General features: G+C 43.9%; 2 protein-coding genes across 2 annotated transcripts; both read left to right on the plus strand.

Annotated features, from left to right (window-relative positions):
• Positions 1-508: 508 nt before the first annotated feature.
• On the plus strand, positions 509-9049 carry LOC118777852 (phosphatidylinositol 4-phosphate 5-kinase type-1 beta-like). Its single transcript, XM_036529067.1, has 13 exons — positions 509-721; positions 2276-2406; positions 2951-3068; positions 3457-3609; positions 4194-4490; positions 4923-5122; positions 5371-5451; positions 5863-5911; positions 6297-6381; positions 7722-7874; positions 7954-8083; positions 8438-8549; positions 8633-9049. Exons 1-13 carry the CDS (start codon positions 650-652, stop codon positions 8633-8635), a joined length of 1584 nt encoding a protein of 527 aa, XP_036384960.1. The 5' UTR covers positions 509-649; the 3' UTR covers positions 8636-9049.
• A 3164-nt stretch (positions 9050-12213) lies between these two features.
• Positions 12214-18341, plus strand: LOC118778335 (GTPase IMAP family member 8-like). Its single transcript, XM_036529835.1, has 6 exons — positions 12214-12299; positions 13213-13278; positions 13399-14088; positions 14173-14940; positions 17393-17560; positions 17856-18341. The coding sequence occupies exons 2-6, from the start codon at positions 13257-13259 to the stop codon at positions 17999-18001; spliced, it is 1794 nt and encodes a 597-aa protein (XP_036385728.1). The 5' UTR covers positions 12214-12299; positions 13213-13256; the 3' UTR covers positions 18002-18341.
• Positions 18342-18599: the final 258 nt, after the last annotated feature.

An 18599-nucleotide genomic window follows, 5' to 3' on the forward strand; every position in this document is an offset into this window, starting at 1 on the left:
AAACACTTATGTAATATACAGATTGTTGGCAGAAGACAAACATACATTCATACTCACACACATTCATGCACACACACACACACACACATATGCTATGATACATACTTTACACTCTCATGCAAAGCTTCCACTAAATCACATCTTGTTTTTCTCTTGTTCACTGACAGAGCTCCAGACTGAAGGACCAGGAGAGAATGCAAGAGCTGTAAACCAGCAATCAACAAAGTCCAGAGCTTTACAGGAGTCTACAACAAAGACCAGACAAAGCTTTAAACCAGCTCACAGTGAAGACCAGGTGAAGCTTTGAACCAGCTCACAGTGAAGACCAGGTGAAGCTTTGAACCAGCTCACAGTGAAGACCAGGTGAAGCTTTAAACCAGCTCACAGTGAAGACCAGGTGAAGCTTTAAACCAGCTCACAGTGAAGACCAGGTGAAGCTTTAAACCAGCTCACAGTGAAGACCAGTTGAGTCACAGCTAGGCGTGATCCTTCACTGGAAGAACTCAGCCATCCAAGCATCACACTCTGAAAAAGAAGGAGGACAGTGAGCAGCACAGGTCCAGAACCACATCAGAGTTATACTTCATTTAAAGCACAGCCAGAGGCACATCCTGTGTGTCTGTCTGTCCGTGCAAGTGAGGCTGCTGTGATGTCATCACCGACCAGTGAAAGCAGGGATGAGCGGCCCCAGAACACCAGCCAGGAGAAGACAATGAAGACGGTACCAACCCAATGGGCCAAACTCACTTCTCTCTCGCAGCTCACACACTGCTCTCTCACAGCTCACACACTGCTCACTCACAGCTCACTCACTTCTCTCTCACAGCTCACACACTGCTCTCTCACAGCTCACACACTGCTCTCTCACAGCTCACACACTGCTCTCTCACAGCTCACACACTGCTCACTCACAGCTCACTCACTTCTCTCTCACAGCTCACACACTTCTCTCTCACAGCTCACACACTGCTCACACACTGCTCTCTCACAGCTCACTCACTTCTCTCTCACAGCTCACACACTTCTCTCTCACAGCTCACTCATTTCTCTCTCACAGCTCACTCACTTCTCTCTCACAGCTCACACACTGCTCACACACAGCTCTCACAATCTCCTCTCATGCTTACACACTGCTCTCTCACAGCTCACACACTGCTCTCTCACGCTTACACACTTCTCTCTCACAGCTCACACACTGCTCTCTCACAGCTCACACACTGCTCTCTCACAGCTCACACACTGCTCTCTCACGCTTACACACTTCTCTCTCACAGCTCACTGATGCTTGGGCTAACAGAGCTCTGTGTGTAGCGTGTGTGTTTGAAATATCAGGGCGTTTTGTGTTGCTGCTTGTTAGCATTAGACAGGATTTACACTCTCTGAATGTCTGAATTTGTGTGATCTGATCTGCAGGAGAATTGTATAATAATATAACCAGCATCACGCATCATTTCTGGGACAGCACAGGAAAAGCAAGAGGGCTGGTTGTTAAAGAGACTCCACTGAGACATCCCTCTTCTGCCTTCATACAGTCAGGCTTTCAGGCCTTAGCAGTCTGTACTGTACTGTACCTGACATCTCAAAAAGAAATGTATCGTTCATACCACACACTTTTATTCAGCAGCTCTCTGGCTGATATGTAAAGTGATTAACAGTGTTAAGAATAGATTGTCACTGCCATGTTGGTTTCTGTGATGGACTTTGGGAAAGTTTGACGTCCATATTCACACAGTCGTCTGTTGAACTGGCAGTTACTGATACAGTGCAGTCTGCTTACAGTGACCAAAAACCCGGAATCATTACAACACTTTCAAAATGCTCCACATGAAAGGATCATTCACTCACAAGAATCATATTCCCCTTGCTCATATGTGCTCACAAGTAATATAATATTCACTATATAGCTTATATGCTTTGATGGTACATATTGCTATTTTTACTTTATTTAATAAAGAATTGCATAAAACACACATTCAGGTGCATTTTGCCCCATGTCTGTAACATTTAGCTCAGTAACCTCAAGCTCAACAAATATAATGTGTGCTGTGGTTATGTTCCTGTGGTCGCGTTTGGTTCAGTGTGGTCGTGTTTGGTTCAGTGCGGTCGTGTTTGGTTCTGTGCGGTCGTGTTTGGCTCAGTGTGGTCGTGTTTGGCTCAGTGTGGTCGTGTTTGGCTCAGTGTGGTCGTGTTTGGCTCAGTGTGGTCGTGTTTGGTTCTGTGTGGTCGTGTTTGGTTCAGTGCGGTCATAATTGAGGGTGCCCATAATTGTGTCCAGCCCACATCGTCTGCGCTGAGGGGTGCAATTCAGCTGGGCATCGGCTACACGGTGGGGAACCTGACGTCCAAGCCGGACCGAGACGTGCTCATGCAGGACTTCTACATGGTGGAGAGTGTCTTCATGCCCAGGTAGGCTGCACCTTCAGAATAATGCTCACCCTGATTCCTTCAGCTGCTCTGCTGATATCTGAGAAGCAGGAAGTAGAAGCAGATCGCTTTAGTATGTGGCCGGATCTGTTTCCCGGAGAGATCTCCCTCAGAGACTCTCTCACTTATCAGCTGCCATTACGGCTCTATACGGGAATGAGAATGAGGAGGCAAATGTGGTCACATCTGAAAGTAAATTATCAAGTTTCGCTCTGGCTGTTGTCTGTAGATAAGGCCTTTTCACAGAAGAGCACAGCACACAAAAGGCCCTTCATTCATGCGCTGCTTGCTGGCACAACACTACAGTGCCACCTGCAGGCCAGTCAGGCTACAGCAGCACAGTTCAGGGTCGCCCGTTTTTATTATGTAAAACACAACTGCAGAAACAGGTGCATTATGGGCACATCCAGTAGCAGATTCTGTTGAAAATTAAATACATAAAAATGAAATAATAGAAGGCTGATATGATGTGAAGCCGCTCACTGCTGTGTGTCTGTTCTGGGATGGACCGGTCCAACTCAAACAGCGAGGGGAGCAACCTGACCCCAGCGCATCACTACCCCGACTTCCGCTTCAAAACCTACGCCCCGCTGGCCTTCCGCTACTTCCGCGAGCTGTTCGGCATCAAACCCGACGACTACCTGGTGCGTCTCAGAGCCCACGCTGCCGTTCACTTCACGCTGAGCAGAGAGAGTGTAGTCACAAACACACTGAAAAACACCATCTGAACACACACTCACAATAACAATGTAAGCGCAGTGTGTCTGTCAGACTGTGTAGGGCCACTTAAGCAACACAACAATAACACTACAGTAAGATGATTGTGTGTTTGAGTGTGGGTCTAACTGGCTAGATAAAATGAAATCATTATAATCAGAAACTACCTGTTTGTAGTAAATCTGCTATTTTACACGGCAGAACGGCTGTCTGAGGATGAGAGGTACAGCCAGTCCCATTGTAACGTCAGGATGCATGTGTGGTGTGCATGTGTAGCAGCTCTCAGGAACAGACCCATCCCTCCCTCTTCTGCAGTACTCCATATGCAACGAGCCGCTGATCGAGCTGTCCAACCCCGGCGCCAGCAGCTCCTGGTTCTATGTGACGGGTGATGATGAGTTCATCATTAAGACTGTGCAGCACAAAGAGGCCGAATTCCTGCAGAAGCTGCTGCCAGGTTATTACATGGTGAGAAAACTCCCCTCATCCCGAAATACTGCTCCAATAACTACCCCCAACCTGAAATACCACTCCAATAACTACCCCCAACCCAAAATACTGCTCCAATAACTGCCCCCAACCCAAAATATTGCTTCAATAACTGTCCCACCCGTAAGTGCTGCTCCATAAGTACCCCCAACCCGAATTACTGCTCCAATAACTACCCCCAACCCGAAATACTGCTCCAATAACTGCCCCCATACCTAGCCCTAACTACTCCAAGGTTTTGCCCTAATCACACCATCCCTCTGTATCAGTAAGTACTGACAGTCCCACCTCACTCAAGGGGAGACTAGCAGTTTTCCTTCCTTAGCTGTTTAAACTGGGAGAGGGAACATTTAAATTCAGCAAAATAAGTTTGTTATTATCCTGAAAATTCCCCTCACCTGAGCAAATAGCCTTTCTACTATTGGCATGTTTTTACATGCTCTCTCTCTCTCTCTCTCTCTCTCTCTCTCTCTCGCTCCCTCTCCCTCTCTCTCTCCCTCTCCCTCTCTTTCTCTCTCTCTCTCTGTTTCTCTCCCCCTCTCTCTCTGTCTCTCTGTGGGCAGAATTTAAACCAGAACCCGAGGACTCTGCTGCCCAAGTTCTACGGTCTGTACTGTGTGCAGTCAGGGGGGGTGAACACCCGCTTGGTGGTGATGAATAATGTGCTGCCTCGCGCCATGAAGATGCACTACAAGTACGACCTGAAGGGCTCAACGTACAAGCGGCGAGCCTCCCGAAAGGAGAGGGAGAAGAGCTCCCCCACCTACAAGGACCTGGACTTCCAGGAGCAGCATGAGGGTCTGCTCTTCGATGCCGAAACCTACAACGCCCTCATGAAGACCCTGCAGAGAGACTGCCGGGTGAGTCCAACACACCCGGAACACGCCCCCGGGGGGCGATCAGAGTCAGCCCCACCTCTACTTGCTCAGGCTTGAGTCAGAGTTACCCCCACTCGTCAGAGGCCAGGTAGAGCAGAGTCTCTGCAAAAGGGACCGAGGGTTTAATGAAATGTTACATGAAAAAGCAGCACATTGCCGCTGAACTGTGCTGGGTTTCCTCTGTGAGCTCAGCTGCCAACAAAAACACAGCTAATGTGCTGGTCTCCCGGTCAGGTGCTGGAGAGCTACGCGGTCATGGTGTGATTGTCTCCCGGTCAGGTGCTGGAGAGCTACGCAGTCATGGTGTGATTGTCTCCCGGTCAGGTGCTGGAGAGCTACGCGGTCATGGTGTGATTGTCTCCCGGTCAGGTGCTGGAGAGCTGAGCGGTCATGGTGTGGTTGTCTCCCGGTCAGGTGCTGGAGAGCTTTAAGATCATGGATTACAGTCTGCTGCTGGGGATCCATGTCCTGGACCAGAGCTCGCAGGACGGGGAGGCGGGGCAGGGGGGCGGGGACAGCAGGCGGGCGGGGCCCCAGAAGGTGCTGTATTCCACAGCACTGGAGTCCATCCAGGGAGACGGCAAAGCGGCCGACGCTCTGACCCCCGACACCGCGTGAGTGAGCAAACACGAGGGCCCTGCAGATTTACCCACTGAACACTGTTCATCTACTGAACACTAATCATCTGCTGAACACCTTATGTACTGAACATTATTCATCTACTATTCATGTACTGAACACTGTTCATCTACTGATAAGTTTATCTACTGAACACTTAATCTACTGAACATGATTCAGCTACTGAACACAGTATCTACTTAACCCTGTTCATTGATTTATTGTTTTTCTTTATTTTCTGCAGTATGGGTGGAATTCCAGCCAAACACAAAGATGAGAAGCTGCTCATATTTCTAGGCATCATTGACATCCTGCAGTCCTACAGGTAGCAGTGCTGAAACACATTCCATCTTCCTCATGATGATGATGATGGTGATGATGATGATGGTGGTGATGATGATGGTGATGATGATGATGATGGTGATGATGATGATGATGATGGTGATGGTGATGGTGATGGTGATGGTGATGGTGGTGATGGTGATGGTGATGGTGATGATGGTGGTGATGATGATGACAATGATGATTGTGATGATGATGATGATGATGATGATGATGGTGATGGTGATGGTCATGGTGATGATGGTGATGGTGATGATGATGGTGATGATGATGACGATGATGATGATGGTGATGGTGATGATCATGGTGATGATGGTGATGGTGATGATTATGGTGATGATGATGATGATGGTGGTGATGATGGTGATGGTGATGATGAGTCTTTCTTTTTAAGGTTCATCAAGAAGTTGGAGCACTCCTGGAAAGCCCTAGTGTATGATGGGGTACGTGAATGTTTCTGTGTGCATGCATGTTTCTGTGCGTGTGTGCATGTTTCTGTGTGTGTGCGTGTTTCTGTGTGTGTGTGCGTGTGTGTGAGATTGAGTGTGTGTGTGTGTGTGCGCGCGTGTGTGTGAGATTGAGTGTGTGTGTGCGTGTGTGTGAGATTGAGAGTGTGAGCGTGTGTGTGCGAGATTGAGTGTGTGTGCGCGTGTGAGTGAGATTGAGTGTGTGTGTGCGTGTGTGTGAGATTGAGTGTGTGTGTGCATGCGTGTGTGAGATTGAGTGTGTGTGTGCGTGCGTGTGTGTGAGATTGAGTGTGTGTTTCAGCGTGTATGTATGCATGCATGTGGCAGTTTCATTAATAACAGCAAATCTTTGATATTTCAGGATTCAGTATCTGTGCACCGGCCTGGTTTCTATGCAGACCGATTTCTGAAGTTCATGAGCACCACAGTATTTAAGAAGATTCCTGGTAAGCATTCTGTCTCACGCAACTACCTGCAGCTGTGCGCAGAATCAGGTATAGTGTAGTGTGTATCAGGTATAGAGCAGTGTGTATCAGGCATAGATCAGTGTGTATCAGGTATAGAGCAGTGTGTATCAGGCATAGATCAGTGTGTATGAGGTATAGAGCAGTGTGTATCAGGTAAAGAGCAGTGTGTATCAGGCATAGATCAGTGTGTATCAGGTATAGAGCAGTGTGTATCAGGTATAGAGCAGTGTGTATCAGGCATAGATCAGTGTGTATGAGGTATAGTGTAGTGTGTATCAGGTATAGATCAGTGTGTATCAGGTATAGAGCAGTGTGTATCAGGTATAGTGTAGTGTGTATCAGGTATAGATCAGTGTGTATCAGGCATAGATCAGTGTGTATCAGGTATAGATCAGTGTGGATCAGGTATAGAGCAGTGTGTATCAGGTATAGAGCAGTGTGTATCGGGTATAGATCAGTGTGTATGAGGTATAGTGTAGTGTGTATCAGGTATAGAGCAGTGTGTATCAGGTATAGAGCAGTGTGTATCAGGTATAGATCAGTGTGTATGAGGTATAGTGTAGTGTGTATCAGGTATAGAGCAGTGTGTATCAGGTATAGTGTAGTGTGTATCAGGTATAGATCAGTGTGTATCAGGCATAGATCAGTGTGTATCAGGTATAGATCAGTGTGTATCAGGCATAGATCAGTGTGTATCAGGTATAGATCAGTGTGTATGAGGTATAGTGTAGTGTGTATCAGGTATAGTGTAGTGTGTATCAGGTATAGATCAGTGTGTATCAGGCATAGATCAGTGTGTATCAGGTATAGATCAGTGTGTATCAGGTATAGAGCAGTGTGTATCAGGTATAGAGCAGTGTGTATCAGGCATAGATCAGTGTGTATCAGGTATAGATCAGTGTGTATCAGGTATAGATCAGTGTGTATGAGGTATAGTGTAGTGTGTATCAGGTATAGAGCAGTGTGTATCAGGCATAGATCAGTGTGTATCAGGTATAGAGCAGTGTGTATCAGGTATAGATCAGTGTGTATGAGGTATAGTGTAGTGTGTATCAGGTATAGAGCAGTGTGTATCAGGCATAGATCAGTGTGTATCAGGTATAGAGCAGTGTGTATCAGGTATAGATCAGTGTGTATGAGGTATAGTGTAGTGTGTATCAGGTATAGAGCAGTGTGTATCAGGTATAGATCAGTGTGTATGAGGTATAGTGTAGTGTGTATCAGGTATAGAGCAGTGTGTATCGGGTATAGAGCAGTGTGTATCAGGTATAGATCAGTGTGTATCAGGTATAGTTCAGTTTTTCTTCTCTCCTCTCCAGTGATCCGCTCTGCCTCCTCCAAGAGGAAGCGCAGCTCCATCCAGGCGCTGAAGTGTCAGTCGCAGGAGCTGCTGTCCCAGAAGGAGGAGAAGAAGGAGGAAAGGAGGGACAGACTGGAACGGGCCCGCAGCCTGGCCAGCCTGAACGGACAGGGTACCGCTCCTCCCAAACTACACTTCCCACAATGCACTTCTGCAGCACTGCAGTCTAACTCGGGCGTGTTTCTCCTCAGCAGGGTCGCCCCAGCGCCCTGACCTGGTCACAACCCCGCCCGGTCTGCATCGGGCTGTCTCCCTGGCAACCACCATGTCATCCTCCTCCTCCGCTACCAGCCGTCAGGACCTGTCTAAGTCTAAGAGCAGGTAATCATACCGCCATCATACACCCACCCTCTCACCTGTCCTCTCATTCACCTGTATGCTGTCTCACCTGTCTACACCGACACCTGTCTACTGTCATACCTGTATACTTTTTCACCTGTCAGTCTCACCTGTGTATGCACACCTAAGAGTGTCCGCTAAATGACTACATGTATTCAGTCGATGCCGAGGCTGTGTGTGATGAGTGACCTGTGTGACCAGGAGTCATGATAAACACAGTAATGAACAGACTGAGAGAGGAGAGCAGGGCTGACTCGCTCTCAGCACTGTAGTCTGAGGAATGGTAAAGAAGGCTGGTCATGTGACCAGTGTCTCCCGGCTCTCTCCCCCCAGCAGTGACCAGTCCTCCCGCTCCACCTCCGCCCTGGAGGACAGCTCCGCCTCTCTGACCTCTGACCCCAGCGCGGCCGGGGATAAAGACGACAGCACTATGCTGGATGTCTACTTAGTGAGTAGCAGCTGTGGCGTAGCACCTGCGACCCCGCGGCAGTGACATCATCACTAACTCCACCCCTTTTTGTTTGGTTCTAGTGACATCTACATTAGCTCCACCCCTCTTCAATGGGTGTGGCCTCTGTTTCTCCTGGGACAGCTGTCAATCATCACACTGCCTTAAACCCCTCCCCCACACGTGGCCATGTTTCTGCTTTAAAGCCATCGCCTGTCAATCATCCATCAATCGATGCACTCCACTGGACTGGCAAAGCTCTGCAGCACCGACACCCACCTCACCTGATCCTCACACTGACACTGCCGTCCTCTTCCTCTTCCTCTTCCTCCTCTCCCTCTGCAACTTACTGCCAGATTACAGCAGATACTGAGAGCGCAGAAACAAACACATTTGATTTATGCAATATAATTCAACGAATCCTTAGTGCACCTCTACTAGAACTACTGCTACTTTATTTTTATTAGTGTGATTTCCATTATATTACATCGCTCTGTTTGAGAGACACTTTTATTCAGAGCAGTTTAGAAGGCCATTTTGGCAGGCAGCATTAGGTGCAAATACCAAGGCTTAACCCTAGGCCACAAAACACATTCAGAAGACAACTGAAGGTCAATGCTAAGATAATACTCAGGTCATATGCAAAAGGTCATAGTTAGACATTAGTGTGCATTAGTGTATCAGATATTCAGTGTAAAGCCAAATGGAGTGGGTCTGCGGTGGAGCAGGAGTGTTGGATGTGGAGACAGGAATGATAATGGTAATGGTCCATGAGGAACTGGCTGAAGAGGTAGGTTTTCAGTCTGTGTTTGAAGACCCATAAGGGACTCCGTAGTCCTGACTGGTGTAGTCAGCTCTTTCTACTACTGCAGCCCTCCTGATGTGAAATAGGTTAGTCTCTAGGGTAAAAAAGTAAAAACTGTTAAAACTGCAAAGTTTGCAAATATATGTAAATATCAGAATAATTAAATTTGACATTCAGGTGAAATTACAGATTTCTTCTGTAATACTGTGGCTCAGAGATGCACAGCTGTGTGGCTTGTGTAGTGAATTCTGCTGCTGTTCTAATCTTATGCTTAACAGTGTGCTTCTTCAGCCTTGTCCATGACTATGTTGATTATGTGAATTTTGGTTTTAAGCAAATGTGAAAAGACCAGCTCATGTTTCTGATGATCTTTTCCTTGTAATACTACAGTTATGACCATTTAAAGGGGAGGAATAACCTTCCAATGAAGGCTATAGTATTTAGTTTTGTATTTATTCATTATTGATGTGATGTAATTTAACAAGAGAAATATTTACATAACACCTCTGCAATTTATTGAAATCTTTTCCCTTCTTTAAGAAAAAACTTTAAAAAATATAAATTAGTGGCAATAATATAAAATAATATATTTTTACCGTGTATGAAAAGCTAAGATGCCTGAACACACTGTAAAGTGAAAACAGGAAAAGGTCCAAAGTGTTCTTTCCCAGATAAAGGAACATTATCTCACCTGCTTTGTTGTAGCTTTAGCTGCTTGCTTACAGTGAGCGCAATGTAGCCGTTATGCACTGTGCCACCTGAGGGGGCAGCTGTGAGCTATGATGTGAAACTATCACTGCTTCTGCTATTGCATCGTGTCCCACTGCAGCCAGATTAATGGGATTCACTAATGTAACTGATGTATCTTTAAATTATCAAAGTATCTTTAAATCCATGACTTATGATATCTGTAAAGGATGAAAATACTTAATTTTCTGTAAAGAAATGTTGTCATTACAGAAAAACATTAAACACTGTGTATAAAATGAAACCATGTATGCGGATTGCTGTTGTGTTCATTTACTTCAGTTCTTTGGAAGTCATTTTGGTTTTCACACCATTAATTTCTTCCTTCCAGCAGGAACACAATATTGCTGCTTTCCTTTTGCCATCTACTGGTGAATAATTAACATTGCAGTTTTTTGTTTGCTGTAATGATGTGTCGTGCGTGTGGAATCTGTTTTATTTTGGCAGTGACTGTGCTAACACAGTGAACGTGTTTATTGGCCTGGACATTAAGCTCACAGACGAAATGTCCAAATATCCTAAAAATAAAAGGAGATCGCTGTCAAGCACATTTGCATGTGTAATTCCATACACCTGCCAAGAATGATTAAAACTGAGATGCATATGCTAGTTCACTGAATTAGGGGCTGACAGAATCGTACTGCTTTCAGCACTGCTAGGCTGTCATTGTACTGCCCCTGAAGCTGACTTCTTATTCGCTGCATCTTGTTCAGATGCTTTGTGATAAACAAATCAAAACTGGCTATTGCACAGAACAACATGTTTTATTGAAGTTTGCCCAAAAATAGTATTTTTAGCAACTGAAATAGACATATCAAAATTTGATATGCAAATTATATGTTCTTGTTGATGTGCTCACATGTAAGATCTGAGCAAATGCCAACTTGACAATAATTACCTTTTGTAATCAGAGTAGCAATTTAAATATGCTTAAGTGGATAATTTATGTTGGGCCAGCTATTTATCAACTCAGCTACTTATCAACATTTTAGGACACCTATAGTATATATCAGAGGAGATTGTATTTTGCCTGACATGAAATAATTTTAGTGTGGCCATGCGTAAAAACTTTCCTGAAACTGTACAAAGTTTCAATGAATTTCTGTAAGGAATAATAATCAGCTGGACCTAGACAAGCCACAGTGACAGTCAAATAACAATCAGCGCTTAAAAATGTAATGAATGCTTATCTATCACTGGAGAGTCTACAGCAAAGTAAAGCTCCGGAAAGTGGAAATTGCTGTGAGAGAAAAATGGATGAGTTACCCTAACCCTAAGCAGATGAGTTACCACCATTTGGTGAGACTGGCCAGTTAAAATAAAATTCTGTCTTGTACACCAAGGAGGGTTAAGTTCTCTTTTGCCAAAATCTGGACCATGAGAAATAATGGAAGTGTTCCAAGCTTCAGAATTTGTGTTAGACAGGCAAGAATGATGGTGAAGAAGGGAATTTTATGTGCTCCAAATCCAAGGTCTGTTGGGATTTAAAATGAGACATTGGAAGCAGTAGAAAGCTGGATTTCGAATGATGCCTGAGGATGGAAAGACTCCATGTCCGTTACTGATGGACAGAAAGGGTCCAGTGCAGAACTATCTTATATTCTGCAAGGGAAGCAAACCTAAAATTTAAAGACTTGTCTGCCTCTCAAAGTTTGCAGGATAAAGACCAAGACAATCCTAGAGCAAGTGGCTAAATTATGTGTTTAATTAATAGAAAGGTGGCTTCATTTTCATATCAACTGTTTGAATGGCAGACCTATTTTTAAAGGTGTACAGGTATATAAAGAATATGAACTTACTATGTGTGTGTAACCTTTCCTTTTTTTATGCTGAAAAGGTTTTGTCTTTTGGTACCACATGATATGGGAACTGCTCAAAAGGACACCTCAGAATGCCAGAGGTTTACCTGCTGCATGTCTGCTCCATCTAGCTTTGCTGTTTGGCAAGCATTTGTTCCTTGTTCCTACGGAAACAAGTAGGACAGGATTACCTGAGGTCATCATGGGAGGAGTCTCTAATCATGCAGCCCTGCCAGTGAAGCCTGACAGGAGAGACTAAGTAAAGGATGACGCCCACTACCTGTGGCATCCAGGAAGTTTGAAGTACTAAAAGTCTTTATTTTCTAAAACTGTCCTCCCGTTCACATATGACCTTAAGCTGAATGTTTACGAAGACTTTTCGTTTTGGACCTCTACGAGGTAAGTTTGAACAAACAGAGATGTCCTGTGATCTACTTCAGCAAACTACTCAGACAGGTATCAGTCTCATTCTTATGTTTGATAGGAGTTGGACTGCTTTTCCATAATCACGTAGTTCTTTTTGACAACAATGTTTCCATGTTGCTATGAAGTACACAGATTTCCATAAATACTGGAACTTAAGTCTAGACATGTTTTGTTCATTTTCACTGGGAATCAGACTCCTGGGTTTTGTGTAATGGAGCAGTGAATAGTGTCACTATACACCCTTTCTTTCTAAAAACTGCATTCCTGTTTCACAGTCATTGTTTCTGTGATTTGCTATGAAATTGCAATGAAAAACTGGATCAGTGGTGATTTGGATTTTGGTCTGGGATCATCTATACTCTATTTGTGCTCTCCACCTCATGCCTGTACCTGGCCAGTTTTACCTTGTCCCAGGTCACAGATTCTCACAAATCCCTCTCTTACTGTAAGGATACAGTATTGTTATTCACTCACTCAAACAGGAGGTCCTGGTGATCTCCTCTTTCTGCAGCAGTAGCTCAGGGAGGGTTCAGGTCAGAGCTAGCACTATGGGGGTGCTTAGGGGTGCATTGCAGACGGACCTCTGTGCACCCCCCAGTTGTCTCCTTACATCCCAATGTCTACACAGCATTTATTATGTTTTTTGGAAGGTATGACACCTCGTGCATGGATTGCCTATTGCACTCCTCCATATTTTCTGCAGGAGCCGAGCCTGGTTCTCTCAAAGAGCAAGACTTTTACAAGCATATTCATACACACAACAGCCTGAAGTATGCACCAGTGTGGTATCAGAAGCTTAACTGCTAACGAGGGGAAAGGTAACGAGCTTTTCTTTACTCCACAATATTAAACATGCCATTAAACATGTCATATTCTCATATGACAGGTGAAAGCTGTATTGGCTGAAATCAGAGAGAGGGAGAGAGAAAGATGGCCACAACCTCCCAGTCAGGTGAGCTCTGCTTCTCTCTCAATCACCAAACACGTGTTCAATCTAATGGATTACTGTCAGTCCATACTGGAAAATATGTAACATATTTTTTGCTTTGATATTTGACACACCCTATCTCAGAGCTGAGGATCGTGCTGCTGGGGGAGAGCCGGGCTGGGAAGAGTTCAGCAGGAAACACCATCCTGGGCAGAGAGGAGTTTGATCCTGAAAGACGTACTGCAGAGTGTGTGAAGCGACAGGGTGAAGTAGCTGGGAGGCAGGTCACGGTGGTCGACACACCAGGCTGGTGGAGGAAGTTTTCTACAAAGCACACACGACAATTGGATAAACAGGAGATTGTGCGCAGTGTGTCTCTGTGTCCCCCAGGACCCCACGCTCTCCTGCTGGTCATTAGTATGCAAGTTACATTCACAGAGACCAACAGGAGATCAGTGGAGGAACACCTGGAGCTTCTCCCTGACAGAGTCTGGAGACACACGATAGTACTGGTCACCAAAGGCAATTATCCAGGAGACACAACCATTAACCACCACATTGAAAGATCAGGGGAGGCCCTACAGTGGGTTTTGGAGAAATGTGGAAACAGATATCATGTTCTCAACAACAAGAATGGAGGTGACATCACTCAGGTCACACAGCTGCTGGAGAAGATAGCAGAAATGGTGGCAGGAAACAGTAACTGTCATTATAAAATTGATCAACAGATTTTACAGGGGGTGGAAGACCATAGACAGGCAGTGGAAGAGAAAGCAAAACAGAGGCTGATGAAGATGCAAAAGCAGAGAGAGAAACTCAGAGTGCTCTTTAAAGGTGAGTTCATTTGTTTCGATTTTCTTTTAAGATCAACTTTTAACATTCTGTGAGGAGTAAAATTAGATTCTTTCTTTCTGACAGGGGAGATGCACTGTCTCTCAGAGCTGAGGATTGTGCTTCTGGGGGGGAGAGCAAGTGGGAAGAGCTCAGCAGGAAATACCATCCTGGGCAGAGACATATTTTCTCAGAGAAGACGTACTGCAGAGTGTGTGAAGAGACAGGGCAAAGTAGCTGGGAGGCAGGTCACTGTGGTCGACACACCAGGCTGGTGGATAAATTATTCTGTACAAGAAAATACAGAGCTGGTTAAACAGGAGATTGTGCGCAGTGTGTCTCTGTGTCCCCCAGAACCCCACGCTCTCCTTCTGGTTATTCCTGCTCTTATATCATTTCAAGAAACATACAGGAGATCAGTGCAGGAACACCTGGAGCTTCTCAGTAAGACAGCCTGGAGACACACTATAGTGCTGTTTACTGGAGGAGACTGTCTAGGAAACACAACCATTGAGCAGCACATTGAGACTGAAGGGGAGGCCCTCCAGTGGGTTATAGAGAAGTGCGGGAACAGGTATCATGTTCTTGGCAATAAGAGCAGTAGTGATGGCACTCAGGTCACAGAGCTGCTGGAGAAGATAGAGGAGATGGTGGCAGGAAACAGTGGCTGGCCTTTCATTATAGAGTCATACCAGGAGGTTGAAGAAGAATGTGATCGGTTAAAGGAGGAATTACGTAAGAGAAACAAAATGGATGAGAAAATTAAAAAGCTGCTGAAAGAGTTAGCTGAAGATCTGGATTCATCTGCACGGCCAGTCAGAAAGTGCCACAGCATGGAAGGACTTCCCCCACGCAGTAAGTGCGATTGAGTACTGTACTGTACTTCAGTTTTGGTGTTGCTAACCTAAACTCAGAGAGAATGTATTTACATATTTGAGTAATTGTTTCATAGGTTACTACAGGGTGGGACTCCTATGGCAGGCTGTTTAGGTCAAAATGAGTAAACACTTACATCTTCCCTATTGAAGAATGTGCAAGATAATTACTAATAAGCATCATTTTGTCTCACAATGTCCTTTCATACTGTCCAATCATATTGTCTAATGTAGTTTGTTTATTTATCAAGTAAAATATGGGAGCCAATCTAATATCTTGACCAGTGTAGCCTATTGTTTTGCAAGGAAGCCACACACAAATACACATATATAATATGTACACATGTAGTAGCGGGCTATGTGGATAATGATGAAATGATGTTGTTATGTTTGTATGACTACGTTTGTTAAGAAAACAGATGCCTATCTTGCTAACTTAAATTAAGCTTACTAATTTACATTACCTGTTTTGGGTCCCAAAGCTGGTATTTTCATCTTCTCCTCAAATCACAGTCAAGGAGTATCTGCCTGTGCAAGAACACAAAATAACAGCATAAAAAGAAGAAGAAAAGATAAATAAACATAGTCCAGACCCATAATAATGACAAATAATGTGATTTATAATACATCCATCATGCAATACTTCTAGCAAATACACCATATCATGCTGTTTACGCATACAGCAGACAACAGTGAAACAAAAAAAGCCATTTAAAGTACATTAACTGATCCAAGCTCCCAGAATATGCCAGAAAACAGTGTAACAACCTGCCTGCTGCAACTGGCACTTATACTCCAGTTATACTCTGGGTGTTATGATGCCTGTGCAGGCTCCGCCCACCCAAACCTTTTCCGATTAGATCACCACGATAGACTATGCTGCCATGCAAAACAAGCCCAAATTAAACCTTAATGAGACGTCTTTTTACAACTTTGAAACAATATCTTTAGAAATGTGTTTTTGTTTGGCCCCATTTTGGTGGGCAAAAAAAACTGACCATGAGTGCAGGAAAAGTTACACTGGGGTGGGCTGCTGTCCAGGCAACATATCAGAACTAGTGGTCATTGAACATAAATGCTCCCAATCACTGAACAATTCTCATTCACTGCCTGCAGTTCATTCATTCCTCCAGTTCTTTCAGGTAATTGAGGCCCTGCTGATTCGTTCAGTTCTTCCAGCTCATTCAGTCTTTCAGTAAATCAGTGAATCTCCCTCATTTTGTTCAGTGTTTCCCTCTCTGACCACAGGGCAAACTGGCAACGCACGGTCGTCAGCTGCTAGCTAGAACATTATCTTTATTGAGCAGGCCTTTTTCTCCCTCATCTGACTTTGTTGGTATAGTTCACATTCAGACTGAGCTAAACAAAGTCAATAGAGAAAATTAAAAGATTCCGAGATGGGAGCACTGAAAGATATTTTTATTTATTATTGTCTAGATATAGTTTACCCTACCTAATGATGATAGTAGATGTTTCTGAAAATAAGTATTGATGGTTATACTATTTTTTAGTGAATGCTGAGACCTTTTTTTAACCTAAGTCTGTAGGTATCTGTTTACTTTTCAGTGGTGTCACTTAAGTACTTTCTGCAACTTTGAAAGCAAAAACATCTGCTGTATGATATGTGTTTTTCCCCCATTATTTTAGTATTTCACATTAGTTTCACATGATTTACTGGACAGATCAGTGAAAGAATCCTCATACTAAAGTGAACAAAATCATTCAGTTCAGTAAAAAGAATCAAAATGTGCATCACTAGTGCAGAGCTGAAGAGGAAGAGAGGAGCGGATGAATTCATTTCATTCATTCATTCATTCATTCATTCATTCATTCATCACTCCCTGCTGCCATCACTCCAGTGAAACAAGAGCCCCTCCAAAAAATGACACAAAACCATGGAAATGGCAGAAGTGTGACATGTGGAGAGAATGCCCAGACTTTTTGCTTTAACGTTGAAAAACATCTGAAAGTGGGTTTTAACACTAGACAATTTAAATTTAGTTAACGTTAAATATCAAATGATAATGTACAAGCTAATGTTAAACCTACATTCAAATTAAAAAACTACCATTCTGTAATCAAGGACAAAAGTTCATGAAACAAAATACAGGTAAAATACACTGATTGAGAAAGACATATTGTAAGATAAAGAAATCATTTATTTTACATGCTAAATTAGAAAATTATGTGTGATTGGACAGTATAAGAAAATGTTTTTCATTGGTCATTATCTTAATCAAACATAAAAATGTAAGCGTTTTGACCCAGGCAGCTGCCATACACTCCTACCATTCCCTCCTGGACCAGTAGCTGTGTGAAGCAGGGAACGCCGTTTGGGTCTGGACCTGTTGTGAGATCCTAATAAACAGGCATATTCTGTATCAGTGGGGTACGCAGTCTGTACAATCTGTTTTTTCTCGTTTTATCATCAGTGAGTGAAAAAATCAGCAGTTGTGGGCAGACAGACAGAGGAGCACTCATCCAGAGAGAGAGAGAGATTAAAGAGAAGGTCACAGAAATCATGGAGGAGCTGGGCGGAGCTTCTGACACATCTTTCCTGCCTGTCAGGAAATGTCGTAGCGTGGACTGCGATATCAACAGTAAGTGTGATTAATACAGAGGTCACTTCTCTCACCTCAACTTTCTGAGCAGGTCAGTGAAATCCAGGAATGTCAGTTCGAGACTCTGTAGCAGGGCCAGCTCTGCTCTGTAGATACTGTAAATTCCCATGACTTCACAACACAACTTCAGAATGTTTGTCACATGGTATTATTGGAGATTAGTGTTGTGCATGTTGGTTAGTTTGAACTTTTCTGTCCTACTAATATCTATTCCTCCTAATGTGTATTGTTTTCCTGTGATGCCACTCTGGTAGTAATATGTGGTGTTTTGTAGTGACGGAAGAGACTCCAGGCTCATCAGAAGACCACAGTGACAGACTGAGAGCTGGGAATAAGTCTGCATCCATGAGTTCTGTCAGGAGTTCGGGGGCAGATTCGGGAATGGGTTCTGTATATAGTTTATACAGCATCAAGGAGTGATGCCCAAAGCTGTGAGGAAATCTGCAAGGGCCTATTTTACAGGCATCTCTTCATTTATAAAACATTTTCCCCCAATAATCATCCCCTGACTCAGAAAGAGTTCTCACATAAGATCCACTCTCATCCCCGCCTCTCTACACTGGTCTTCTGGACCTGCCCCCTTAGTTTCCAGTTAGTTAAGTTAGTTTTAAGGTCTTACATGGTTTAACCCCTGAACACCCAGCAGAGCTGCTGATTCCCTGTCACCCTGAACTCTGAGGACAGCTGTAAATAGCCTTCATAACACCTTCAGTTTAGTGTTTAAGGCATTATTAATCTTGTAAATACTGTAAATATCCTTTTAAACCTGCATTACATTTTACCACAGTAATATACAGTACTGTCAATGCCTGTTATTTTATCTTTGGAATACTAATGTATAAATCATTTGTGTAAATATTTAGTGTCAAATTTTAAACTGAATTTCTCAATGTTTCAATTTTATGTGGACCTTTACTGCATGTATTGCTTTGGTTTTTAAGGGGTTAATATTCCTGTCTTTCTCAAATAATATTTCAAATGAATCGTTTATAAAGTGTTTCTCAAACATTATGTGCAT

This window comes from Megalops cyprinoides, chromosome 5 (genome assembly GCF_013368585.1).
Source record: "Megalops cyprinoides isolate fMegCyp1 chromosome 5, fMegCyp1.pri, whole genome shotgun sequence".
Taxonomy (NCBI): Eukaryota; Metazoa; Chordata; class Actinopteri; order Elopiformes; family Megalopidae; genus Megalops; species Megalops cyprinoides.